The 22,735-nt window shown below is 38.9% G+C and overlaps 1 protein-coding gene across 1 annotated transcript in view; it reads left to right on the top strand.

Moving 5' to 3' along the window:
* The window catches only part of LOC141340180 (ceramide kinase-like protein), a 64,672-nt gene continuing 41,937 nt past the window's right edge, over positions 1 to 22,735 (top strand). The window contains exon 1 of the mRNA XM_073845107.1: positions 1 to 412. Within this exon, the coding sequence (XP_073701208.1) occupies positions 79 to 412 (334 nt within the window). The 5' untranslated portion in view covers positions 1 to 78. The remainder of the gene's footprint in view (positions 413 to 22,735) is intronic.

The raw sequence follows: 22,735 nt of genomic DNA, 5'->3' as shown, positions 1-22,735 counted from the left end.
CAAGAGCCTAGCGACCGGGAGCGCGCCGAGAGGTAAATTAATACACAGAGGCGAGTTTGCCCCGCAAACATTCACATAATGTTTGAATCCCCGTGTAAATCGATAAATGTCCTCAACGCGTGGTCGGAGAGTCAGGAAGAGTTGCGCGAGACGCAACCGGTGTCTCCTCACGGGAAGAGCAAGCGAGTCAAGACAAAAAAGAAAAAGCGAAAACAGCAGCAAAGCGAGAAACGCTCCGTCTCGGCCCCTCAGTTAAGCACGGATGACACCGATAAAGGGCAAAAGGAAAAGAAATATAGACCGGACGAGCCGATCGTGAGAGGAATCTTCCAAATCGGGAAGAAGAGCCACGACGTGGTTCTCACGGCAACGCGGGTAACATGGACGCCCATTCAGCCCGAGACCCCTACAGGTGAGCAACGCTGTGTCCTGTTTGCAGCCGTTTCCATGGTGATTGTATGCTACCCCTGTTTACTTCTTGTGTGTCTGGCGCTCAAAGTCATTTTAGCAAACAGTTAATTCATTTATCGTGTTTATAGACTCGACTACGCCTTAAGTACATTACACAAGCAATCTCAGCATTGGAAAAGTGCTTGCTGAGATTTATTAAGACGTGAGGTAAACATAAGCAAAGACTGCTGCCTGTAAGCTTAGTTTTATGAACGTTTTAGAAGGTAGAATGAATCATTTTAATCTAATTTAGAGTGTGGGGATGATAATTGATAATATGTCTCTTTCATACATAAGCACAAAAAGAGAAAAGTGCTTACTGAGATGTATTAAGACATACACTAAACATAAGCAAAGACTGTAGTAATGTATTCATTTTTGAATTTAGAATCATAATTTGGTCTCTCTCTCTCACTCTTATTTTAATTATGTATTTAGACCGAATACATAATGCACACATATAGGCCTGCAAATAAAGGAGTAGTTCACTTTCAGAACAAAAATATACAGATAATGTACTCACCCTCTTGTCATCCAAGATGTTCAAGTCTTTCTTTCTTCAGTCATAAGGAAATTGTTTTTTGAAGAAAACATTTCAGGATTTCTCTCCATATAATGGACTTCTATGGTGCCCCCGAGTTTGAACTTCCAAAATGCAGCTTCAAAGGGCTCTAAATGATCACAGCCGAGGAAAGAAGGGTCTTATCTAGTAAAACGATCGGTCATTTTCTAAAAAAAAATACTATTTATATACTTTTTAACCTCAAACACTCATCTTGTCTAGCTTTGTGTGTACTCTGTGTAGAGATTAAAAAGTATATATGTCTTTAGAAAATAACTATTGTTTCGCTAGATAAGACCCTTCTTCCTCGGCTGGGATCATTTAGAGCCCTTTGAAGCTGCATTTAAACTGCATTTTGGAAGTTCATTCTCGGGGGCACCATAGAAGTCCATTATATTTAGAGAAATCATGAAATGTTTTCCTCAAAAAACATAATTTCTTTACGACTGAAGAAAGAAAGACATGAACATCTTGGATGAAAAGGGGGTGAGTACATTGTACATTTTTGTTCTGAAAGTGAACCACTTCTTTAACACACAAGCTCTAGACATACACATCAAGAAAGTTGCATTTGCATTTTACATTTACATTTTATCTAAAGCGACTTAGATTGCAACAAAGGTATGTATTATATGATTATAAATTCCTTGGGATTTGAACCCATGATCTTAGTGTTGCCAGTGACAGGCCCTACAGTTTGGGGGGCGTTCACATGACTCCATTTTCAACTAAAAACAGAAAACTTTTATGGGTTCTGGCCATTCATTTACACAACAATGGTGTTTCGGGGGCCTGAAAACTTTTGAAAAAGGGCTTCAAAGTTCAGGTTTTGAAAACGATACCATTATCATCTCTGTGTAAACTATGAAAATGTGAATTTGTGAAAATGGTTACGTCATACATACGTGACACTCATAAGGGTACCAGTCATAAGGGTACATTTCTGAAATTAAGATTTTCCAAAAGCTGAATAAATAAGCTTAGCTTTCCATTGATGTAGGATAGGATAGGGCAATATTTGGCAGAAATACAACTGTTTGAAAATCTAGAATCTGAGGGTGCAAAACAATCTAAATATTGAAAAAATAGCCTTTAAAGTTGTCCAAATGAAGTTCTTAGCTATGCATATTGCTAACCAAAAATAAGTTTTGACATGATCTTTATTTAATATCCTTATGATTTTTAGCATAAAGAAACATTCATAATTTTTACCCCTACAATGTATTGTTGGCTATTGCTACAAATATACCCATGCTTATGACTGGTTTTGTGGTCCAGGGTCACATATGTGTATTATATGTTTTGTCTATTCATCTTTTTCTTCAACGCGAAAGTAAACCTATGGGTGAGACTTCCGGTTCATTATTCGCTATAGGGAAATAATGAGAAGAATAACAATGTGCAGTAAACTGCAAAACTGTTTGTGCGTTCATAATTAGGATAACACATTAAATTAATATGGTAAGACACACCAATTTGCAATATTAAGCAGCTAAACCAGCAGTTTTTTACAGCCTAAAATAGGAAGCCAGACCCATAACATTTTCCAATGGCTGTCATCCACACTTACAGGAAGAAAAAGATGGATAGGCACATAGTATTTCTTTACAAAGTGACATTGCCAACTACTGGCCTGGCATGCATAATGCAGCATTTTTGTTATTTTCGCAGATTTGTGTGAATGGGGGTTTCGATCAATATAAAATAAAATATGTTTGATCATTATAAACAATAGAACCAGAAGTGAGCAAATAGTTGGCAGATTTCACTCTATTGTATCCTACTGTAATAATCACACAAGCAAAAGAGGGCTACAACAATGTAGCAATCCAAATAAAAAGGGGGGGAAAAGGGGGTAATGTTAGTCCTGCCAGAAACTCATGTGTAACAGCTGTGTTGGTAATGGACTCCGGCTGACTGTTGTGACCACCTAAAGTAGGGCATCTGTCAGTCTTGTGGACAGTTAGCAAATGTCCAAGTAAATGATACTCAAAACTACCATCTGCATCATTACACTAAGAAGATAACCATATGACTTTAGGAGGATTTGATTTCATTCAATATCAGTGAAACTCTAAGCCATGTAGGCTTTCACTTTAAGGAATCCAGCTATTTTGAGTAGCTAGAAATATATGCACACATTTATATGGAAAATGCAGCAGCGTCAAATAGGCTATAAACATATAAGACCACCTTTGCTGTCGTTCATTAAAAAGCCCTCCAAAATTGCTCTCTTGCTGTTTGATTGATCAGGAAACAAAACCAAATAGGAAAATGAAACAATTTTGAAACACGCCCAGCAGTTTGAAGCTGAGGCATGTACTTCCTGTCTTTGGCTGTTGTTTTGCGCAGGCACTTCAAAGCGTGAGCGCTGCCGAGTGCAAGAGAGACTTTCAGTCAGCGTAAGCTTTATAGACAGTACTTTTCATCTGTGATCCAAGCTAATGTTATTAAGCCAGAGCTCTCATTACACAGAAAGCATTCATCTAATAACCCCCTATGGCCTTTACCAAATGTTCTCTTGAAAATGCCAAAAAATGACAGCGAGATCCCGATATGCTGGGGTTCTCTATTTGACGCTTGTGTGCTTTTTTTCTGCCGAGGGATAACAGATCAGAATATTGCCCCTGATCCCTCACTGCAGACAACTGAGAGAGATTGAAGGACATTAACCAGCAGACAAACACAATATCAAATTACATGATTGCGATGTGGCATTTCAGGGCTTGTTTCTATGACAACACTGTGTGTTGGATTTCAGTGATGATGTGATACCTCTGTTTACATCTCCGTCGCTTAATTTCTGATTATGCGCTTTATTTGTGCTGTCACATGATTTAGACCTGCAAAACAAAAATTCATTAAATTCATTTTTTAACATCTAAACAGTTCATAATAAATACACTACCAGTCAAATGTTTTTGAACAGTAAGATTTTTAATGTTTTTTTTTTTAAATAAGTCTCTTCTGCTCACCAAGCCTGTATTAATTTCATCCAAAGTGCAGCAAAAACAATAAAAATTTGAAATAATTTGACTATTTACTGCATTTTTAGCATCATTACTCCTTCACACGATCACATGATCCTTCAGAAATCATTCTAATATTCTGATTTGCTGCTCAAAAAACATTTATTATTAGTATTATTATGTTGAAAACCGCTGAGTAGAATTTTTTCAGGTTTCTTTGATGAAAGAAAGTTCAGAGGAACAGCATTTATCTGAAATAGATTTTTTTAGTAACATGATAAATGTCTTTATCATAACTTTTGATCAATTTAAAGCATCCTTGCTAAATAAAAGTATTAATTTCTATCTATTTCCTAAACATTCTGACTCAAAGCTTTTAAAGGGTATAGTGTATAATGTTACAAAAGCATTCTATTTTAGATAAATTCTTTTTTTGACTGGAAAGTACAAGTGCATGTATATATTATTTTATGAAAAATATAGTAAAACAGTAATATTGCAAAGTACATACATTTTTATAGATTTTTACAGATTTTAATGTATTTAAGATCAAATAAATGCAGCCTTGGTGAGCAGAAGAGACTTCTTGGGGGGGGGGGGGGGGATGTGGACCAGTATTTTATATATATCTCCTGACTTTTCCACATAATTGTTAAGGTTAAAAACAGCACAATAAAAGTAACATAAAAGTAGTCCATTGATGAAAAATTTACTCAAATAGGTTTTTCAAGTACTTTTGTGACACCTTTTTAAATTTTTGTCCGGAAAAAAGAAATCATATAAGTTTGCAATGACATTAGAATGAATAAATGATGACAGAAGTTTCATTTTTGGGTGAACTGTCGCTTTAAGACGCCCCTAGCCTTGGAGCTGACAACAGGACAAATACAGGACGTAAATAATATATAGAGTTTCTTTTTTTAGAGGTCAGCACAATTTCTACAGTATGTTTTAAAATACCGCTGAAGAATTCTCTGATGGCATCACCTACAGCCGATCCAGAGTCAACAACGTGCCAGTTAGCTCACCTTTTACAAATGAAAGCAGAGCCGGGTGAATTGGCCTCATATTCAGCCACGACCACAGAAGCGCGCGGGAGACTGGGATTGTTTGCCAAAGGGATCTGGGTTTGACTTTTTGAACCCTGAATTTGCTTAGCATTGGCCTTGGCTTTACTTCAGTTTGTCTGCTGAATGTACAAACACCGTGATTTGATCTGAGTGCCAGAGCAGTTCACGCCTCCAGTCCACGCAGTTCATTTAGATCACTCTGGTGGGTTCACGCCATGTGTGCGCTCATTTTACCTCTGGCTCTGTAGACATATACAAACAAAGCTCCTGGGTCGGAGATTGCAAATGTAAGCTTTTATTTATTTTTTCATCATAAAACTGGATGCAGAAGGCAACGGTTTAAGGAAATGATGCATGTTGCATATAAACACAGAGTCGTTTTCCAGCGCTAAAATGTTTGCACTGCTTAAATAATGGCTTATTTTAGGAAGGAAAAAGAAAGTCACACTTAAAGGAGTAGTTCACTTTCAGAACAAAAATTTACAGATAATGTAGTCACCCCCTTGTCATCCAAGATGTTCATGTTTTTCTTTCTTCAGTCGTAAAGAAATTATGTTTTTTGAGGAAAACATTTCAGGATTTCTCTCCATATAATGGACTTCTATGGTGCCCCCTTCAAAGGGCTCTAAATGATCCCAGCTGAGGAAGAAGGGTCTTATCTAGCGAAACGATCAGTTATTTTCTAAAAACATTTACAATTTGTATACTTTTTAATCTCTACACAGAGTACACACAGAGCTAGACAAGACGAGCAGTTGATGTCAAAAAGTATATAAATTGTAATTTAAAAATAAATAAATAAATAACCCATCGTTTGGCTAGATAAGACCCTTCTTTCCCCGGCTGTGATCGTTTAGATCCATTTGAAGCTGCATTTTGGAAGTTCAAACTCGGGGGCACCATAGAAGTCCATTATATGGAGAGAAATCTTTTTTTCCTCAAAAAACATAATTTCCTTACGACTGAAGAAGGAAAGACATGAACATCTTGGATGACAAGAAGTTGAGTACGTTATCTGTAAATTTTTGTTCTGAAAATGAACTACTCCTTTAAGATCGCTTCAGTATCTCAATTGTTTCTTCTGAGAGTAATGAGATTATATGGAAGTGTTTTGTTTCTCAAATTTTATTCTGACAAAACACGCTTATAATCTTACATGTCAGGGTTTCAGAAGTCTGCATGTAAAATCTGAGATTATTATGAACTCAGAGTGAATATCAGTGTGAAATGGCTTCTTGAATGAGGAAAAATGTGGGAGGGACTTGATTTTGTCTATCTGAAATTGACTGGATTGTTGAATCATTGTCATTTGCTATTACTTTAATTTTAAATCACATGACTTTAATTTTTTTTTTAGACCAAATTACAAAAATGATATCTCCTATATGTGACCCTGGACCACAAAACCAGTCATAAGTACCACAGGTATATTTGTAGCAATATCCAAAAATTCATTGTATGGGTAAAAATGATAAAATTGTCTTTTATGCCAAAAATCATTAGGATATTAAGTAAAGATCATGTTCCATGAAGATATTTTGTGAATGTCCTACAGTAACTATATATCGACACTTAGTTTTTGATTAGTAAAATGCATTGCTAAAAACTTAATTTGGACAACTTTAAAAGCTATTTCTCAATATTGATTTTTTTGCACACTTAGATTTCAGATTTTAATATGGCTGTATTTCAGCAAAATATTGATGAATATTGTCCTATCCTACACTGTAAAAAGATTTCAATAGTTTAAACTTAAAAACTTAAGTTCAGCAGCTGCCTTAAAATTTTAAGTTAAATCAACTCAAAACGTTAAGTTATTTTAACTCATGACAATAAAATGAGTTAAAATGACTTGTACTTTTAAGTTGATTTAACTTATGAGTTGAAATTACTTGTAGTTTAATGTTGATTTAACTTAAAATGTTAAGGCAGCTGCTAAACTTATGTTTTTAAGTTATAACTGGTGACAACTTTTTACAGTGTAGCAAACCATACATCTTATTATTCAGATTATGTATTAATAAAAAAAAAAAAATGTACTCTGAAATTGACTGGTTTTGTGGTCCAGGGTCACATATGTGTCCCAAGCACTTTTAGGAAAAGAAAAAAAAAAAAAAAAAATCGGACAAAAGTAAGACTGAGAACTCAATTCAGAGCTATGAAGAACAACCTCTGTGCAATAATAATAATAAAAAAAGAGTACAGCTGGATTAAACTGTTATTTTTTTGTCCATAATCAGATATGACCACTATAGGGATTTTCCTTTCTACGACGAGCGAATCTAATTACTTTATAGAGTATATCCTGTATGCATGCTCACTTAACTCTGAAAGGGAGTAATACATTAGATGAAAGATGCACAATGCCATTCTTCTTCTATATGCGTTTTAAAATGATTTTGTTTCAGATTAGATCCTAACATATGGACTTTAGTTCTCAGCTTTTGTTTCATCGATCACTTCAGCCATTTATATGAGCGCTGAGCTGAACGAGCATGTCATGCAAGCAAACGCTAGACAGTTTACCATACACAAGCTGCGATACTAGATCTTAGAAAATGACCTGTTTTTCCCAGAACTCTGAGGACTTTGGTTGACCACTGCGGTCAGCATGGAGCATCTGCCCCAGTGTAGCTCTCTGGAACTGGACTGACTGGCTCAGCCTCAGATTTCTGAGGCTAATTGCACCGCTGAGGTTATCTGATCCCATTTCACAGTACCGAGGGACAGAAGGGGGACATTTTTTAGTCCAGACACATTCTCCATCCTCCGCATGGAAAAATGCTGGGCAGAGTCAATGGTTCTAAATAACGGTATACTCTTCAATAAACATCAATCAACAAACAAAAAAACTTGTTTTGCAACTTCAGATATGCTGATAAGTAATGTTAATTTAGCAATTTAGCCACATTAATGAAGTTATGTTACACGTTTAAGCTATCCAGTCTTACGCATCACATTTTTCCCCCTTTCATATCCGCAAATTATTTTGGCCGGGAGCATAATGAAAAGTAGGTGACGATAATTGTTTATTTCTAGAGCCTTTTTAAAAATAATGAGCAGAACATCATTAGCATCAATAATGAGTCATTATGCTGAGACATGCTCAGCTCTCTACTAACACCTGAGACTCGAAGTAGGAGCCTCTGGTTACAGACCCAACGAGAGAGACGTACATCCTTCCAAAAGTGCATGACAGCATAAGAATCAGCATGAGAGCAGTTTTGCATTGCACGAAATGCATCTCGCCATAAGCCTGCAGTGTTTTCACCAGAGTAAATTTAAACACAATTCATTCCAAATTTCTATGCAAAAGACAAAAGAAGATATTTTGAAGAATTACAAACAACGCCAGACAGACCATTGACACAACAAAAAACAAAACAAATTGTGGCTAAAAAAGCAAACACAGAATGTGTCTAAACAAAAAAAAAAAAAAACATGTCTAAACAGAACAAAACAAAGCAAACAAATCACAAAACCAATAATAACAAAACAAGCAAAAACAAAATGTGTCTAAACAAAACAAAGCAAACAAACCACAAAACTAAACATGTGGCTATAACAAAATAAGCAAAAACAAAATGTGTCTAAACAAAACAAAGCAAACAAACCACAAAACAAAAAATGTGGCTATAACAAAATAAACAAACCACAAAACAAAAAGATGTGGCAATAACAAAAACAAAATGCAGCTAAACAAAATAAAAAACAACAACAAAATGTTTCTAAACAAAAAACAAAAACAAAATATGTAAAAACAAAACAAACTACAAAACAAGAAATGTGGCTATAACAAAACAGGCAAAAGCAAAATGTGGCTAAACAAAATAAAGCAAACAAACCACAAAACAAAAAATGTGGCTATAACAAAATAAACAAAAAACAAAATGTGGCTAAACAAAACAAAATGTGGCTAAACAAACCAAAATAAATCACAAAACAAAAAATGTGTATATAACAAAATAAACAAAAAACAAAATGTGGCTAAACAAAACAAAGCAAATCAAAAAAACGAAAAACAATGTGGCTATAACAAAACAAGCAAAAATTAAATTTGCCTGAACAAAACAAAGCAAACAAACCGCAAAACAAGAAATGTGGCTATAACAAAACAAGCAAAAAACAAAATGTGGCTAAACAAAATAAAGCAAACAAACCACAAAACAAAAAATGCGGCTATAACAAAATAAACAAAAAACAAAATGTGGCTAAACAAAACAAAATGTGGCTAAACAAACCAAAATAAATCACAAAACAAAAAATGTGTCTATAACAAAATAAACGAAAAACAAAATGTGGCTAAACAAAACAAAGCAAATTAAAAAAAAAACGAAAAACAATGTGGCTATAACAAAACAAGCAAAAATTAAATTTGCCTGAACAAAACAAAGCAAACAAACCGCAAAACAAGAAATGTGGCTATAACAAAACAAGCAAAAAACAAAATGTGGCTAAACAAAATAAAGCAAACAAACCACAAAACAAAAAATGTGGCTATAACAAAATAAACAAAATGTGGCTAAACAAAACAAAATGTGGCTAAACAAACCAAAATAAATCACAAAACAAAAAATGTGTCTATAACAAAACAAACAAAAACAAAATGTGGCTAAACAAAACCAAAAAATGTGGCCAAACAAACCACAAAACAAAAAATGAATAAATTTTTTTTTAAAAAGTTGTTTCAACTTAAAAAAAGTGTTTGTGCTGCCTTAAAATTTAAGTTCACTCAACTCAAATTTCCAAATTTTCATGTAGTACAACTTAACATTTCATGTTGACTAAACTAAAATTTTTAAGGCAGCATGAACACTTACTTTTTTTAAGTTGAATCAACTTTTTTTTGGTCACAGTGTATATATATATAAAAAATAATAATAATAATAATAATGTGGCTAAAAAAACCCCAAAGCAAACAAACTACAAAACATGTGGCTATAACAAAACAAACAAAAACAAAATTTGGCTAAACAAAACAAAGTAAACAAACCACAAAACAAAAAACGTGTCTATAACAAACAAAAACCAAATGTGGCTAAACAAAACAAACAAAAACAAAATGTGGCTAAACAAAACAGAAAACAAAATGTGTCTAGACAAAACATAGAAAACAAAACCACAAATCAAAGCAATGTGGCTATAACAAAACAAACAGAAAATAAAATGTGTATAAACAAAACAAAACAAAGCAAACCACAAAAACAAAACATCAACAGAACTTTTGATGATTATGGAACTTTTTTTTTCACTAGAAAAATCTGTGAAATTTAAACTGAATCCTCATGAACTATTTTATTTTAACACATTTTTTTTATTCATTGCACTGACCTGACTGAAAAATCTGTAAAATGTATTTAAAATGTATATTAAATTGGAGCGTATTACACTCATATTGCCAAATATATAGTTAATTTAATTAACAAACATGCAAGGGGCTGTGTACAATGATGGAAATCTGCATGCACAGACTCTGTGTCACTCGACCAAAACCAAAAATATATAGTAATACGATACATTGCATGTGCAAAGCAGTGTTTTATAGATTCTTTAAAATGCTATTTATCAAGCAGATTGTCCCACGCACGCCAATCAGCTGGCTTGTGTACCAAACACCGTCAAAGTTCAAGTGTGTGACCCCTCCGTATTACAATAGGGATATACAGTGTCACAGTGTAATTGCACACAGGGAACAAACAGACGCTGCCTCCTTTGTTTGCATCCTGGGGGCTTGAAAATGGCAATATAAAAATGTAAATATTGGGTTTTGGTGTGTGGGTCTAGGCACACAGGCTTCCACAGGCACAGGTGGAAAATATGCTCTCGGACGCCATGCTGGGAACCACATGGCCCCACACAACATGGGGGCAAAGAGTGGCTTGCTGACCTGGCACAGGCTTTCCGCAGTTGGACCCTTTTCAAACCTCGGTATTAGTTTCATCTGTGAGAGCGCTGCACGCATCAACAACGAGTAGGGAGAAGATGAGACAAAGAGACCCTCTGCCAAACTCAACCCTGCGAAAGCAGGTGAACAGATGAGATTTAAAAGACATTTAGGGATAAGGAGAAGTAACTACAGATTTGTACATTTTCTGAAGGAAGGAGCGGTGCTTACCTGTGTAGATTTCACTGGCATGATATTAGGATGATGTTAGGGTTAGAAGTTACTTGCTGGTCCAAGTTGAAGAGCCTGCCTTTAAATCTTTGCACCGCAAAATCATCATAAAACATGATAAATTTACTTGAAACGCAAGCAGCATTATTATCTTTTAAACAAGTGTATTTTTATCCTACTGCACTGGCAGATTTTTTTTTATTTATTTTACCATGTATTTATTTTTAAGCTAAAAACAAGAGGAAAAACAAGTGGAATATTTTATATACAACTGTGGAAAAAAACAACTTAATATTTTCTGCAGTGCTGCATCTTGATTTAATGATTTTTTTTTTTTAGATATCTTAACTGAAAAACAAGTGATTATTCCATCATATCCTTTTTGCGCACTGGCAAAAGTTTTTAGATATAGCATCAAAGGTAAATTTTTGTCCATTTTATTTTCTACCAGACAAAAATTGTTAGTCTAATCACTTGAAATACTAACAAAACACTTCTGCTCAGGTATCATTTATGTCTGGATCACAAACAGTATGAGATGAGTTCATATCACTGATGTTAAGTACGAGCAATGCTAAAAGTAACTCTACAAACACCACTATTAAAATCAATGCATATGCATCAGAACACACACATATTGAAATCTCACAGTAATAAAGTCTAGCAGCTCAGATCGCTGCCGGTGTAGAATTGATTCTTTTTGTCCATACATTAGTAGCATGATGACATGACGTCGGGCCCCCTGCATCTCGCCTTTGCCGGAGCGCTGCTGAGAGGAAGCTTGTATCCATCTGGAAGCAATAAAGTTTTCTAGAAGAGTGCACAGTTTTATTTAATCTCCCCGTGTCTTACTGTGCCTCAAATGAAGGGCTGTTCCCATCTTGTCATCTGAAATCAGTCTCATGTGCGCCAGAATATGACACTTGCCATGCTGGGGGCCACAGAGACGTCGTTCCCTGTTTTGTTTTCTGCTCTTTGGATATCTGCCTAGCGAGGTTCAGCAGAATTGGTATTTTCTATCTAATTAACAGTTTCCTATGCAAAGCTTTTATGACAACCAGCAATTCTTAAAAGAAAGATCATTTAAAATTATTTGTAAATGCTTTTTGTTGGACATACCTGACGCACAGACCTTATTATTAATTAATACAATAAATTTTTTCTAATACAAACATATAAAGGTAAAGTATTAAAGTTTGGCTTTTTGTTGGACATACTTGATGCACAGACCTTTGTCACGACCACACACAAAGGGAGAAGGTGAGTATCTTTCAAGGTATTTATTAACAAACGTGCACAGTTCAACACACGTGCAAACGGGTGAATAATGTCTCTGTGGTCAAATCTTCAAACATAACACAGCAGGTGAGTTCAAGTTCATAAGGATAATAGCGTTAGCAACAGTCACTTCCCTCTGACACGATTAACGTGTTTCACAGGAGAACATCAGAGCAATCCACGGGGAGCACAGGAGAACATCAGAAGAATCCACGAGGAGCACAGGAGAGACAACAGGAGGGGGAGAAGATCCACAGAGAAGCATCCATGCAACTTCGATACCAGCCGGTGAGTGAGTGAATGAGGTAAGTATTTGAAGGGTGTGGTGATTGCTGGTGCAGGTGACGGTGATTAGAATTCTGGTGATGGTTCACGGGTGTGCTGTGGTGGTGATTGGCTGGTTGGTGGAGGATCGTGGTGATTGGGGCTGAGGGAACGTGCAGAGGGTGTGACATCACCCCCTCCTCCACGGGTGACTCCTGGCACCCAAGAACGGCGACGGGGACGACCACGACCTCTGGGAGCTGGGCGTTCGGGATGTTGGCGGTGGAATTCCTCGAGGAGAGTCGGGTCCAGGATGTCGTCACGGGGTATCCACGATCTCTCCTCGGGTCCGAACCCCTCCCAGTCCACTAGGTACTGGAGCTGGCCGTTCCGCCGCCGGGAGTCTAGGATTTCTTGGACTTGGTAGATGTTATCTCCAAGGATCTCTGGCGGGTCGGGAGGAGGAGGTGACTCCGATTCTGTGGAGGAAGGGAACAGGGGTTCAGTGTGGCGTTTGAGTAGGGAAACGTGAAACGAGGGAGCGATTCTGTAATGTGGAGGTAGGTTTAGACGGTAGGTGACAGGGTTGATTTGTGAGTGCACGGTGAAGGGCCCTATGTAGCGGGGACTCAGCTTCCTGCTGGGCAGCCGGAGGCGTATGTCTCGAGTGGACAGCCATACTTGGTCCCCGGGGAGGTAAACTGGGTTGGGTAGCCTACGACGGTTGGCGTGTTCCGTATGCCTCCGTACTGCCCGCTGGAGATGGACGTGCGCTGAGTCCCACACCCTCTCGCTCTCTCGGAACCAGTGATCTACCGCGGGCACCTCGGAGGACTCTCCAGTCCATGGAAACAGAGCTGGTTGATAACCTAGAATACATTGGAATGGGGTTAGACCAGTAGAGGTTTGACGGAGGGAATTTTGCGCATACTCAGCCCACGGTAGATACTGGCTCCAGGTGTTTTGATGTTGGGAACAGTACGTCCGAAGGTAGCGGGAGATTTCCTGTATTTTCCGTTCGGTCTGCCCGTTCGTTTGAGGGTGATATCCGGATGACAGGCTGACTGTGGTACCCAGGAGTTGGAAGAAGGCCCGCCAGACCCTGGAAATGAATTGGGGTCCCCGATCGGACACGATGTCTTCTGGGAGTCCGAAGTTCCGGAATACATTGTGGAACAGTGCTTCTGCGGTTTCTAGTGCTGTGGGGAGACCTTTGAGAGGTATTAATTTGCAAGCTTTTGAGAATCGATCGACTACCACTAAAATTGTGGTGTAACCCTGAGAGGGGGGCAGGTCTGTGGCGAAGTCAATGCCCAAGTGTGTCCAGGGTCGGCGGGGAATAGGTAATGGTTGTAATTTACCTTCAGGTAAGCGGCGTGGGGTTGTGTTAACGGCGCAGACCGAACATCCTTGGACGTACCGTTCCACTTCCCTGCTCATGTTGGGCCACCAATATTTCTGCTGGAGGAGCGAGAGGGTTCGCCTGCTGCCAGGATGTCCTGAGCCGGGGGACGTGTGCGTACTATCCAGCAGAAGGGGTCTGAGACGGCTTGGGACATAGACACGACCCGGGGGAAGCTCCGGTGGTGCAGGTTCCTCGAAGGTGGCGGCTCGTATATCTTCATCCAGCTGCCATAGTATGGGTGCGAGAAAGACAGATGGGGGTAGAATTGGATCAGGATCGTCAGAGGTAGGTTCAGGTGAGTACATACGTGATAGGGCGTCTGCTTTGGTGTTTTTGTGGCCGGGTTGGTAAGTAATGTTGAAATCGAATCGGGCAAAGAATAGTGACCAGCGAGCTTGACGGGCATTTAGTCTCTTGGCGTGCTGAATGTACTGGAGGTTCTTGTGGTCGGTTATTACGGTGAAGGGGAACTGGGCTCCTTCCAACCAGTGCCGCCACTCTTCGAGGGCGAGCTTTATTGCCAGCAGTTCGCGGTCTCCAATTCCATAATTCTGCTCGGCTGGGGTGAGTTTCTTGGAATAGTACGCACACGGATGGAGGGATCGGGGTTCATCAGACCACTGGGACAGCACAGCTCCTACGCCTACGTCCGCCGCATCAACTTCCACCACGAAGGGCCTTGAAGGGTCGGGGTGCTTGAGGATAGGAGCGGTGGTGAACATCAGCTTTAGACGGTCGAAGGCTTGCTGAGCCTCTGGAGTCCACTGTAGTACCCGGCGTCCTCCCTTTAAGAGGGAAGTGAGTGGAGCCGATAGGAGGCTATAGTTTTTTATAAAGCGTCGGTAGAAGTTAGCGAAGCCTAAGAAACGCTGAAGCTCCTTCACCGTCCTGGGCTCCGCCCACTTGGCCACTGCGTCCACCTTACCGGCTTCCATACGAACTCCCTCCGCAGTGATCACGTATCCGAGAAAGGAGATGGAGGGCTGATGGAATTCACATTTTTCTAATTTCAGATAGAGTTGGTACTCACGGAGGCGTTGGAGAACCTGGCGGACGTGGTCTTGATGTTCCTTTAGGTTACGTGAGTAAATGAGGATATCGTCAATGTAGATGATTACGAATCGATGGAGGTAGTCGCGGAAGATTTCGTTCATGAAATTCTGAAATACGGAAGGACTGTTAGCCAGGCCATAGGGCATCACCTGATATTCATAGTGACCGGTCGGGGTGATGAAGGCGGTTTTCCACTCATCTCCTTCTCGGATACGGATCAGGTTGTACGCACTGCGGAGGTCGAGTTTGGTGAAGATGTGGGCTTCCCGTAGTTCCTCCAAGGCAGCTGGCACTAGAGGAAGTGGATAGGCGAATTTCACCGTGGCGTCGTTGAGCACCCGGTAGTCAATGCAGGGTCTGAGCCCGCCATCCTTCTTAGGGACGAAGAAGAAACTGGATGCTGCTGGGGACGTGGAAGGTCTGATGAACCCCTGTTGGAGAGCCTCCTGGATGTAATTCTCCATGGCCTCCTGCTCAGGACGTGAGAGGGGGTAGATCTTCCCGTGGGGTAGTTTGGCGCCTGGCAGCAGGTCGATACTACAATCCCAGGGCCGGTGCGGTGGTAGTTGTGTGGCCCGTTCCTTGCTGAAGACATCGGTGAAAGACTGATAGACGGGGGGAATGGCGGTGGTGGATTGAGTGGCAGGGCTCTCTATGGTGGTGGCGTGCAGAGGGATAGGATGGTATGGAGACTCTGCATCCGACGAGGAAGGATGGTAGCCGTGGTTCCTGCACGTTTTGCCCCACTCCAGGACCTCTCCTGTGCTCCAATCTATGCGGGGTTGGTGCTTAATGAGCCATGGTCTGCCCAGGATGACATCCACGTTGGCTCGCGGGAGTACTAGGAGGGTTAGATGTTCACGGTGGTTGTGTTGGGAGACGAGGGTCACTTTTCTGGTCCGGTGAGATATCTTACCATCGCCCAATGGTGAGTTTTGGATTGTGGTAATTTGGTATGTGACCTCATTTTGAACGGTGGGAATTCGATATTTAGCAATGAAGTGTGATGAAACAAAATTGCCAGCCGCTCCGGAATCCACGAGCACATAGATGGGGAGAGTACGAGAGTTTACTATTAGTTCAGCGGTAATATGGGGTAAGAGAGACATGGCCGGAGTAATAGATACAGTACTCACCATTGGACGAGGCGGGCGGACTGGACAGGCACTGATGAAGTGAGAGGCTTCTCCACAATATAGGCACAGACGATTATTAATTCGTCGTTTCCTCTCCGCAGGATCCAGGCGATAGGAGTCCGTAATCATAGGTTCTTCCGCATCTCGTTGGGGTGACGGTGTTCGAAGTGGAGGGAAGCTGGGTACAGACTTTGTAGAAGGACATGCTGAGAGATGTTGAGAGATGCCTACTGCCTTCTTAATAAAGGTTTCCAGCGGTACGTTGTCATCGTAAATGACCATATGCTTGCGGATCTGGGGTTTAAGCCCCTTACGGTAGGCTGCTAGGAGAGCGATTTGGTTCCAACCACTGGTGGCCGCTAGGGAGCGGAAGCGCAGGGTGTATTCGTGAATATTGGACGCACCTTGATTCAGAGTGATCAGTTCATCGTGTACGGAAAGGGGAGTGAGCACAGCTCCAAACACGTCCTTGAAGTGGGCAACGAAAGCATTATAGGAGATTAAAGCGTCGCTCCGTGAATTCCAGAGTGCGTCTGCCCATTGAAGTGCCTGCCCAGTGAGGAGGGAAATCATAAAAGATATCTTAGAAATTTCGTTAGGAAACTGGTGTGCGTTGGCTTCGATATAGAGGGAACTTTGCAGGAGGAAACCATTGCAGCCACCCGGGTCTCCGGAATAACTCATAGGGCGAGAGAGGGGCGTGTTGGAAATCGTCGTTGGAGCAGCAGGTAGAGATTGACGAAGGACGTTTACCATATCCGAAAATGGGTCAGGGGTGTCTTCGGTGATAGTGGCGCTCGCCTCCATGAGTGACGCGGTGAGTTAATACTTTTTTGGGCTGGTATCCTGTCACGACCACACACAAAGGGAGAAGGTGAGTATCTTTCAAGGTATTTATTAACAAACGTGCACAGTTCAACACACGTGCAAACGGGTGAATAATGTCTCTGTGGTCAAATCTTCAAACATAACACAGCAGGTGAGTTCAAGTTCATAAGGATAATAGCGTTAGCAACAGTCACTTCCCTCTGACACGATTAACGTGTTTCACAGGAGAACATCAGAGCAATCCACGGGGAGCACAGGAGAACATCAGAAGAATCCACGAGGAGCACAGGAGAGACAACAGGAGGGGGAGAAGATCCACAGAGAAGCATCCATGCAACTTCGATACCAGCCGGTGAGTGAGTGAATGAGGTAAGTATTTGAAGGGTGTGGTGATTGCTGGTGCAGGTGACGGTGATTAGAATTCTGGTGATGGTTCACGGGTGTGCTGTGGTGGTGATTGGCTGGTTGGTGGAGGATCGTGGTGATTGGGGCTGAGGGAACGTGCAGAGGGTGTGACAACCTTATTACTAATTAATAACATTTATTTTTTTCAAATACAAACATCTAAAGTAGTAAACTTTGGCTTTTTGTTGGACATACTTGACGCACAGACCTTATTATTAATTAATACGATTTATTTTTTCTAATACAAACATCTAAGGTAAAGTATTACATTTTGGCTTTTTGCTGGTTGGACATACTTGATGCATAGACCTTATTATTGATTAATACAATTTATTTATTTTCTAATACAAACATCTAAGGTAAAGTATTAAACTTTGGCTGTGCTGTGGACATAATCTTAAATCATGCGGGTTGTTGAGGGCATCATAGATACTTGGGCCACTAACAACCACCATGTTCTGGCAAAAAAAATATATATATATATATTATATAATGCCTTCTCAGTGCCTTCTCAAAATACTTGATGAGAAAAATAGATGGTAGTACAAAAATAAAACACCAATATTACAAAATATAAAATTAAAAAGTGTATAAATCTCTCCTCTCATCTCCCCTGAGCACACTGAGTTTTAACAGACCCCCTAAAGAGGTGAATTTGGTGAGGGGTAATTGAGAATGAATGGGGGAAAGTCATAATCTGTGGAGTTTTTAGTGAGTAATCAGCTTGCTGAAATTTATAGTAAATTAAAAAAAAATGAATGTGAGAGGAGGCAATTTTTGGCTGCGATTGGTTCATGCAATAAATCCCGCCTCTTGTGTTCCGTGTTCACGAATCAGTCTGAATGAACAATATAATGGCGTTAATAGGAGGACTAATTAAACAGTAAGTAAACAACTCACACACTTAGATATAACCACTTTGTTACATCAAAATAAGACTGAAAACATCTGTGGGAGTTTTTAGTGAGTAATCAGCTTGCTGAAATTTTAAGTAAATTAAAAAAAATAGTTAAAACTATTAAAAGAATAGCTGAGCATAAGTTCACAAATGACATATTTTGTTTAAATTGTTACTGCCTTGAGTTATTATTTTGCATTAAATGTAAAATGCTTAAAAACACTATAACTTGATGAGATTCATACCTGGCTTAAATAAATAGAATATTAATTACATTTATAATGTAAAAATTAGGGCTGTCGGCTGATTAAAATTTTGAATTAATTAATCTAATTAATCACAAAATAAATTTGTGGAAAATATTATTTAAAGCTATTTTCGTGTTAAATGAGAAAGTATCAAGTAAACATTAAACATTTAGAAATAAATATTTTATTTGATTCAACATAATTTTTTATGTTTTACGTAAACTATGGAACATAAAAGAAGATAATTGAAGAAAAATCTCAGTATTTTTTGTTCATACGATGAAAGTCGTTGTATTTTTTTAGTCGGTGCATTTTTTGCACCGGTATCTTAATGTCAGTATTTTGTCCTGTCCTGTTCTGTTTTCCTAGTGTTTCCCCCCCTATGCTTCCTTATGATAATGGTTTAGTCCTGTGTTCCCCCCTTTTGTTTTGTATTAGTTGGTTCAGTCTTACCCATATTTGTATTTCCCCCTCGTCATCTCGTTATCTTGTTTGTTACCACGCCCCCGTTTCTGTGTATTTAAGTCTGTGTTTGCTCATTCCCTTTTGTCCGTTGATTTATTGTTACTTCTGTTTGTTCAGCTCCATGTTTACGTTTGTTTAATTAATAAATATCAGTATTTTATTTACTCCGGTCTTCTTCAACTCCATCTCCCCTCCTCATCCTGCTAACTGACACTTACATTTTAGGCCATAACTGCATTTATGGAGTTGTTGCTCTGCATCATATTTGTCAACAGTCAACTATATGAAATATAAGATGACATACAGGTCTGGGGCGGGGGCAGTGCGTTAACTGCATTAAAAGGTTTTAATCGTGTTATTTTTTCATTACTATTTAATTAAGTCAACGTGTTAAACTGCCCTACACTCTTATAAAATAAAGGTGCTTTAAAAGGTTCTTCACAGCGATGCCAAAGAAGAACCATTTTGTGTTCCACAAAGAATCATTCAGTCCAAGGTTCTTTAAAGAACCAACTCTTTCTTACCTTTTTTAATCTGAAGAACCTTCTTTCACCACAAAGAACCTTTTGTAAAACAGAAGGGTTCTTCAGATGTTTAAGGTTCTTTATGGAACCATTTAGACAAAAAAGGTTCTTCTATGGCATCGTGAAGCACCTGTATTTTTAATTGTGTAGTAAAAATATAAAATATTTATATATTTTTTCTTTTCAGTTTAATTAACCAAGAAAATGTGACTGGGACATGAATTGCTCCTACTCTACCAAGTTTCATTTCATCCAGCCTGATTTCACAGTAATCCTGAAAACATGAATTGGCAGCCGGCGAGTGTGATCAGACCATGAGCGTGTGTGCGTGTGTCAGTGCTGGCCGTTGAGTGGTGTCTACACACAGAGACGCATGTAATTGTCAATGAGAGAGATGAGATCTCCGGAGACGACAGATCCATAGTCAGTCTTCAGGAGGGCTCCATGTTATATGACCTCGTGTGTTACCAGACGTGTCATATTGATTTGGCCCTTTGCAGCCCCTTTAGACCAATGACCCTGAACATATGGCCCTTCTTATTTGTGAACTTGTGTGCCCTGCAGCAGAGGCACCAGCAGCCAAAATCTTCTTCAACCCCCTTCTCTATACCCAACTTTGGGTTTGTGTATGGATTACTCTCAAATCCCTTTTAGATCACACAAAAGAGGCGTGACGGTTTTACAAGAAATCTACATATGCATATCCTAAAGGTGCGTTTTCTATCTATCACTCCTTTATATACAGTTGAGGTCAAAAGTTTACATACACCTTGCAGAATCTGTAAAATGTTAATTATTTTTACCAAAATAAGAGGGATCATACAAAATACATGTTATTTTTTATTCAGTACTGACCTGAATAAGATATCTCACATAAAAGACATTTACATATAGTCCAAAATAGAAAATAGAAGTTGAATTTATAAAAAATTATCCTGTTCAAAATTTTACATACACTTGATTCTTAATAATGTGTTGTTACCTGAATGATCCACAGCTGTGGTTTTTATTATTATTTTTTTGTGATAGTTGTTCATAAGTCCCTTGTTTGTCCTGAACAGTTAAAGTTAAACTACCTGCTGTTCTTCAGAAAAATCTTTCAGGTCCCACAAATTCTTTGGTTTTTCAGCATTTTTGTGTATTTAAACCCTTTCCAACAATGACTGTATGATTTTGAGATCCATCTTTTCACACTGAGGAAAACTGAAAGACTCATATGCAACTATTACAGAAGGTTAAAATGCTCACTGATGCTCCAGAAGGAAAAAGGATGCATTAAGAGCCAGGGGTGAAAACTTATGAACAGAATAAATGAAATACACAAAAATGCTAAAAAAAAACCCCCAAAGAATTTGTGGGACCTGAAGGGTTTTTCTGAAGAACAGTAACTGTTCAGGACAAACAAGGACAAACTAAAAAAAGAATCAATGTAATCTTTGTAAAGTTGTAAAGTTTCCTAAAATAATTAACATTTTGCAGATTCTGAAAGGTGTATGTAAACTTTTGACCTCAAAAAATATGCAGGTTTGATATCATTGTGTTTGATTACAAAACACTAAAGAACATCCAAACGTAGGCAGACTCCAAACGCATGCCTTTATACTGATTTATTCTAGTATCTCCAAAAATGTTTTTATTTTAGTTGTAGACTTTAAACTATTGCCTATATCACATAGCTTGCTTTATTATTCGCATATTCCAGTAAAATGCATATTCGAAATAAGTGTTTACTTGACTTAGCATTCCTAATACAGGCATATCCCACACTCTTAAAAATAAAGGTGCTTCACAATGCCATAGAAGAACCTTTTTGTCTAAATGGTTCCATAAAGAACCTTTAACATATGAAGAACCTTTCTGTTTCACAAAAGGTTCTTTGTGGCAAATAAGGTTCTTCAGATTATAAAAAGGTAAGCAAGAAATGGTTCTTTAAAGAACCTTTGACTGAATGGTTCTCTGTGGAACCAAAAATGGTTCTTCTATGGCATCACTTGAAGAACCTTCTAAAACACCTTTTAAGAGTGCAGTTGTCTTATTCAGTATTCTTATATAAAGTCTTATTTGGATCATGACCATCGAGTAAACACCTTTACATAATTAGAATATGATCAAATTTAAATTATATAATAAAGAAATAAAAAATATTTTGTTGTGCAACCTAATGACACTTCTTTTGCAAAAAGGAACTGGAACAATCAGCCATAAGCAAGTGTTTCTTTAAGTTTTTTTTCTTTCTTTCTAGCATAATTTCAGCTTACGTCAGCTTTCTAATACTTGCGTTCGCTTTCTAATTGCATCAGCAAAGCCTCGTCAAGAGATTAATTTTGCTGCCAATTTTAATGTAGTTGTTAAAGTTGCATCATTACTTCCTTAAAAATAGATTAGCAAGTGTGGAGCTGTAAAGTGGCTAAAATACAATGGAGATATATATAAAAAAGTTTGTGTAAGCAAAAATTTATGGCCTCCCAAAAATAGAGAGAGCACAGTATTAGCAAAAAGTAAAGTTCCAATTGTGTGGCCTGTTTTTGAGCAGATCAGCAGGAAACACCAGTAAGACTTGTGCTTTACCAGGTGTATTATCTCAATCTACATCTCATTGCTTCTACTTAGTGGGCTGCTCATTTAAACTCAATTTTCCTGCTCTTAATTGGAGGGACTAATTAGGTCCTATTGCCAAAGACTTCAGAGCCTAGACCAACCTGACTAGCGCACATGCTGACAAGCGCTGCCTGAAAAGGGCAGTTGTACAGCAGCTATGGAGTCGCTCTATTAAAAGGGTGGACATGTGCAAAAACTGCAACACAATTAGCATCAAGCAGATAAGTCCTTCTCTAATCCTGTTTACGGTTGGCATCAGGCAGATGTGCCAAGATTGATTCGGACAAGGCGCGGGCTTACTGTAATGTAGCAGGGGGAGAAAAACGCCCCTTTTTTTGGCCTCAACCCGGCCCCTTCAGGACTCTCCCTCGCACCCTCAGAGGAAGCTTCCTGTACACGGCCGTTAACACGGGCCACTTTGTCATTTGCCCCGGCTCTCAGAAAGCTCTGCCGGGAGAGATTATCTC

The sequence above is a fragment of the Garra rufa genome, chromosome 8 (genome assembly GCF_049309525.1).
Source record: "Garra rufa chromosome 8, GarRuf1.0, whole genome shotgun sequence".
Taxonomy (NCBI): Eukaryota; Metazoa; Chordata; class Actinopteri; order Cypriniformes; family Cyprinidae; genus Garra; species Garra rufa.
The sequence above is the reverse complement of the archived record's forward strand: the minus strand, read 5'-3'. Positions and strand labels throughout refer to the sequence as shown.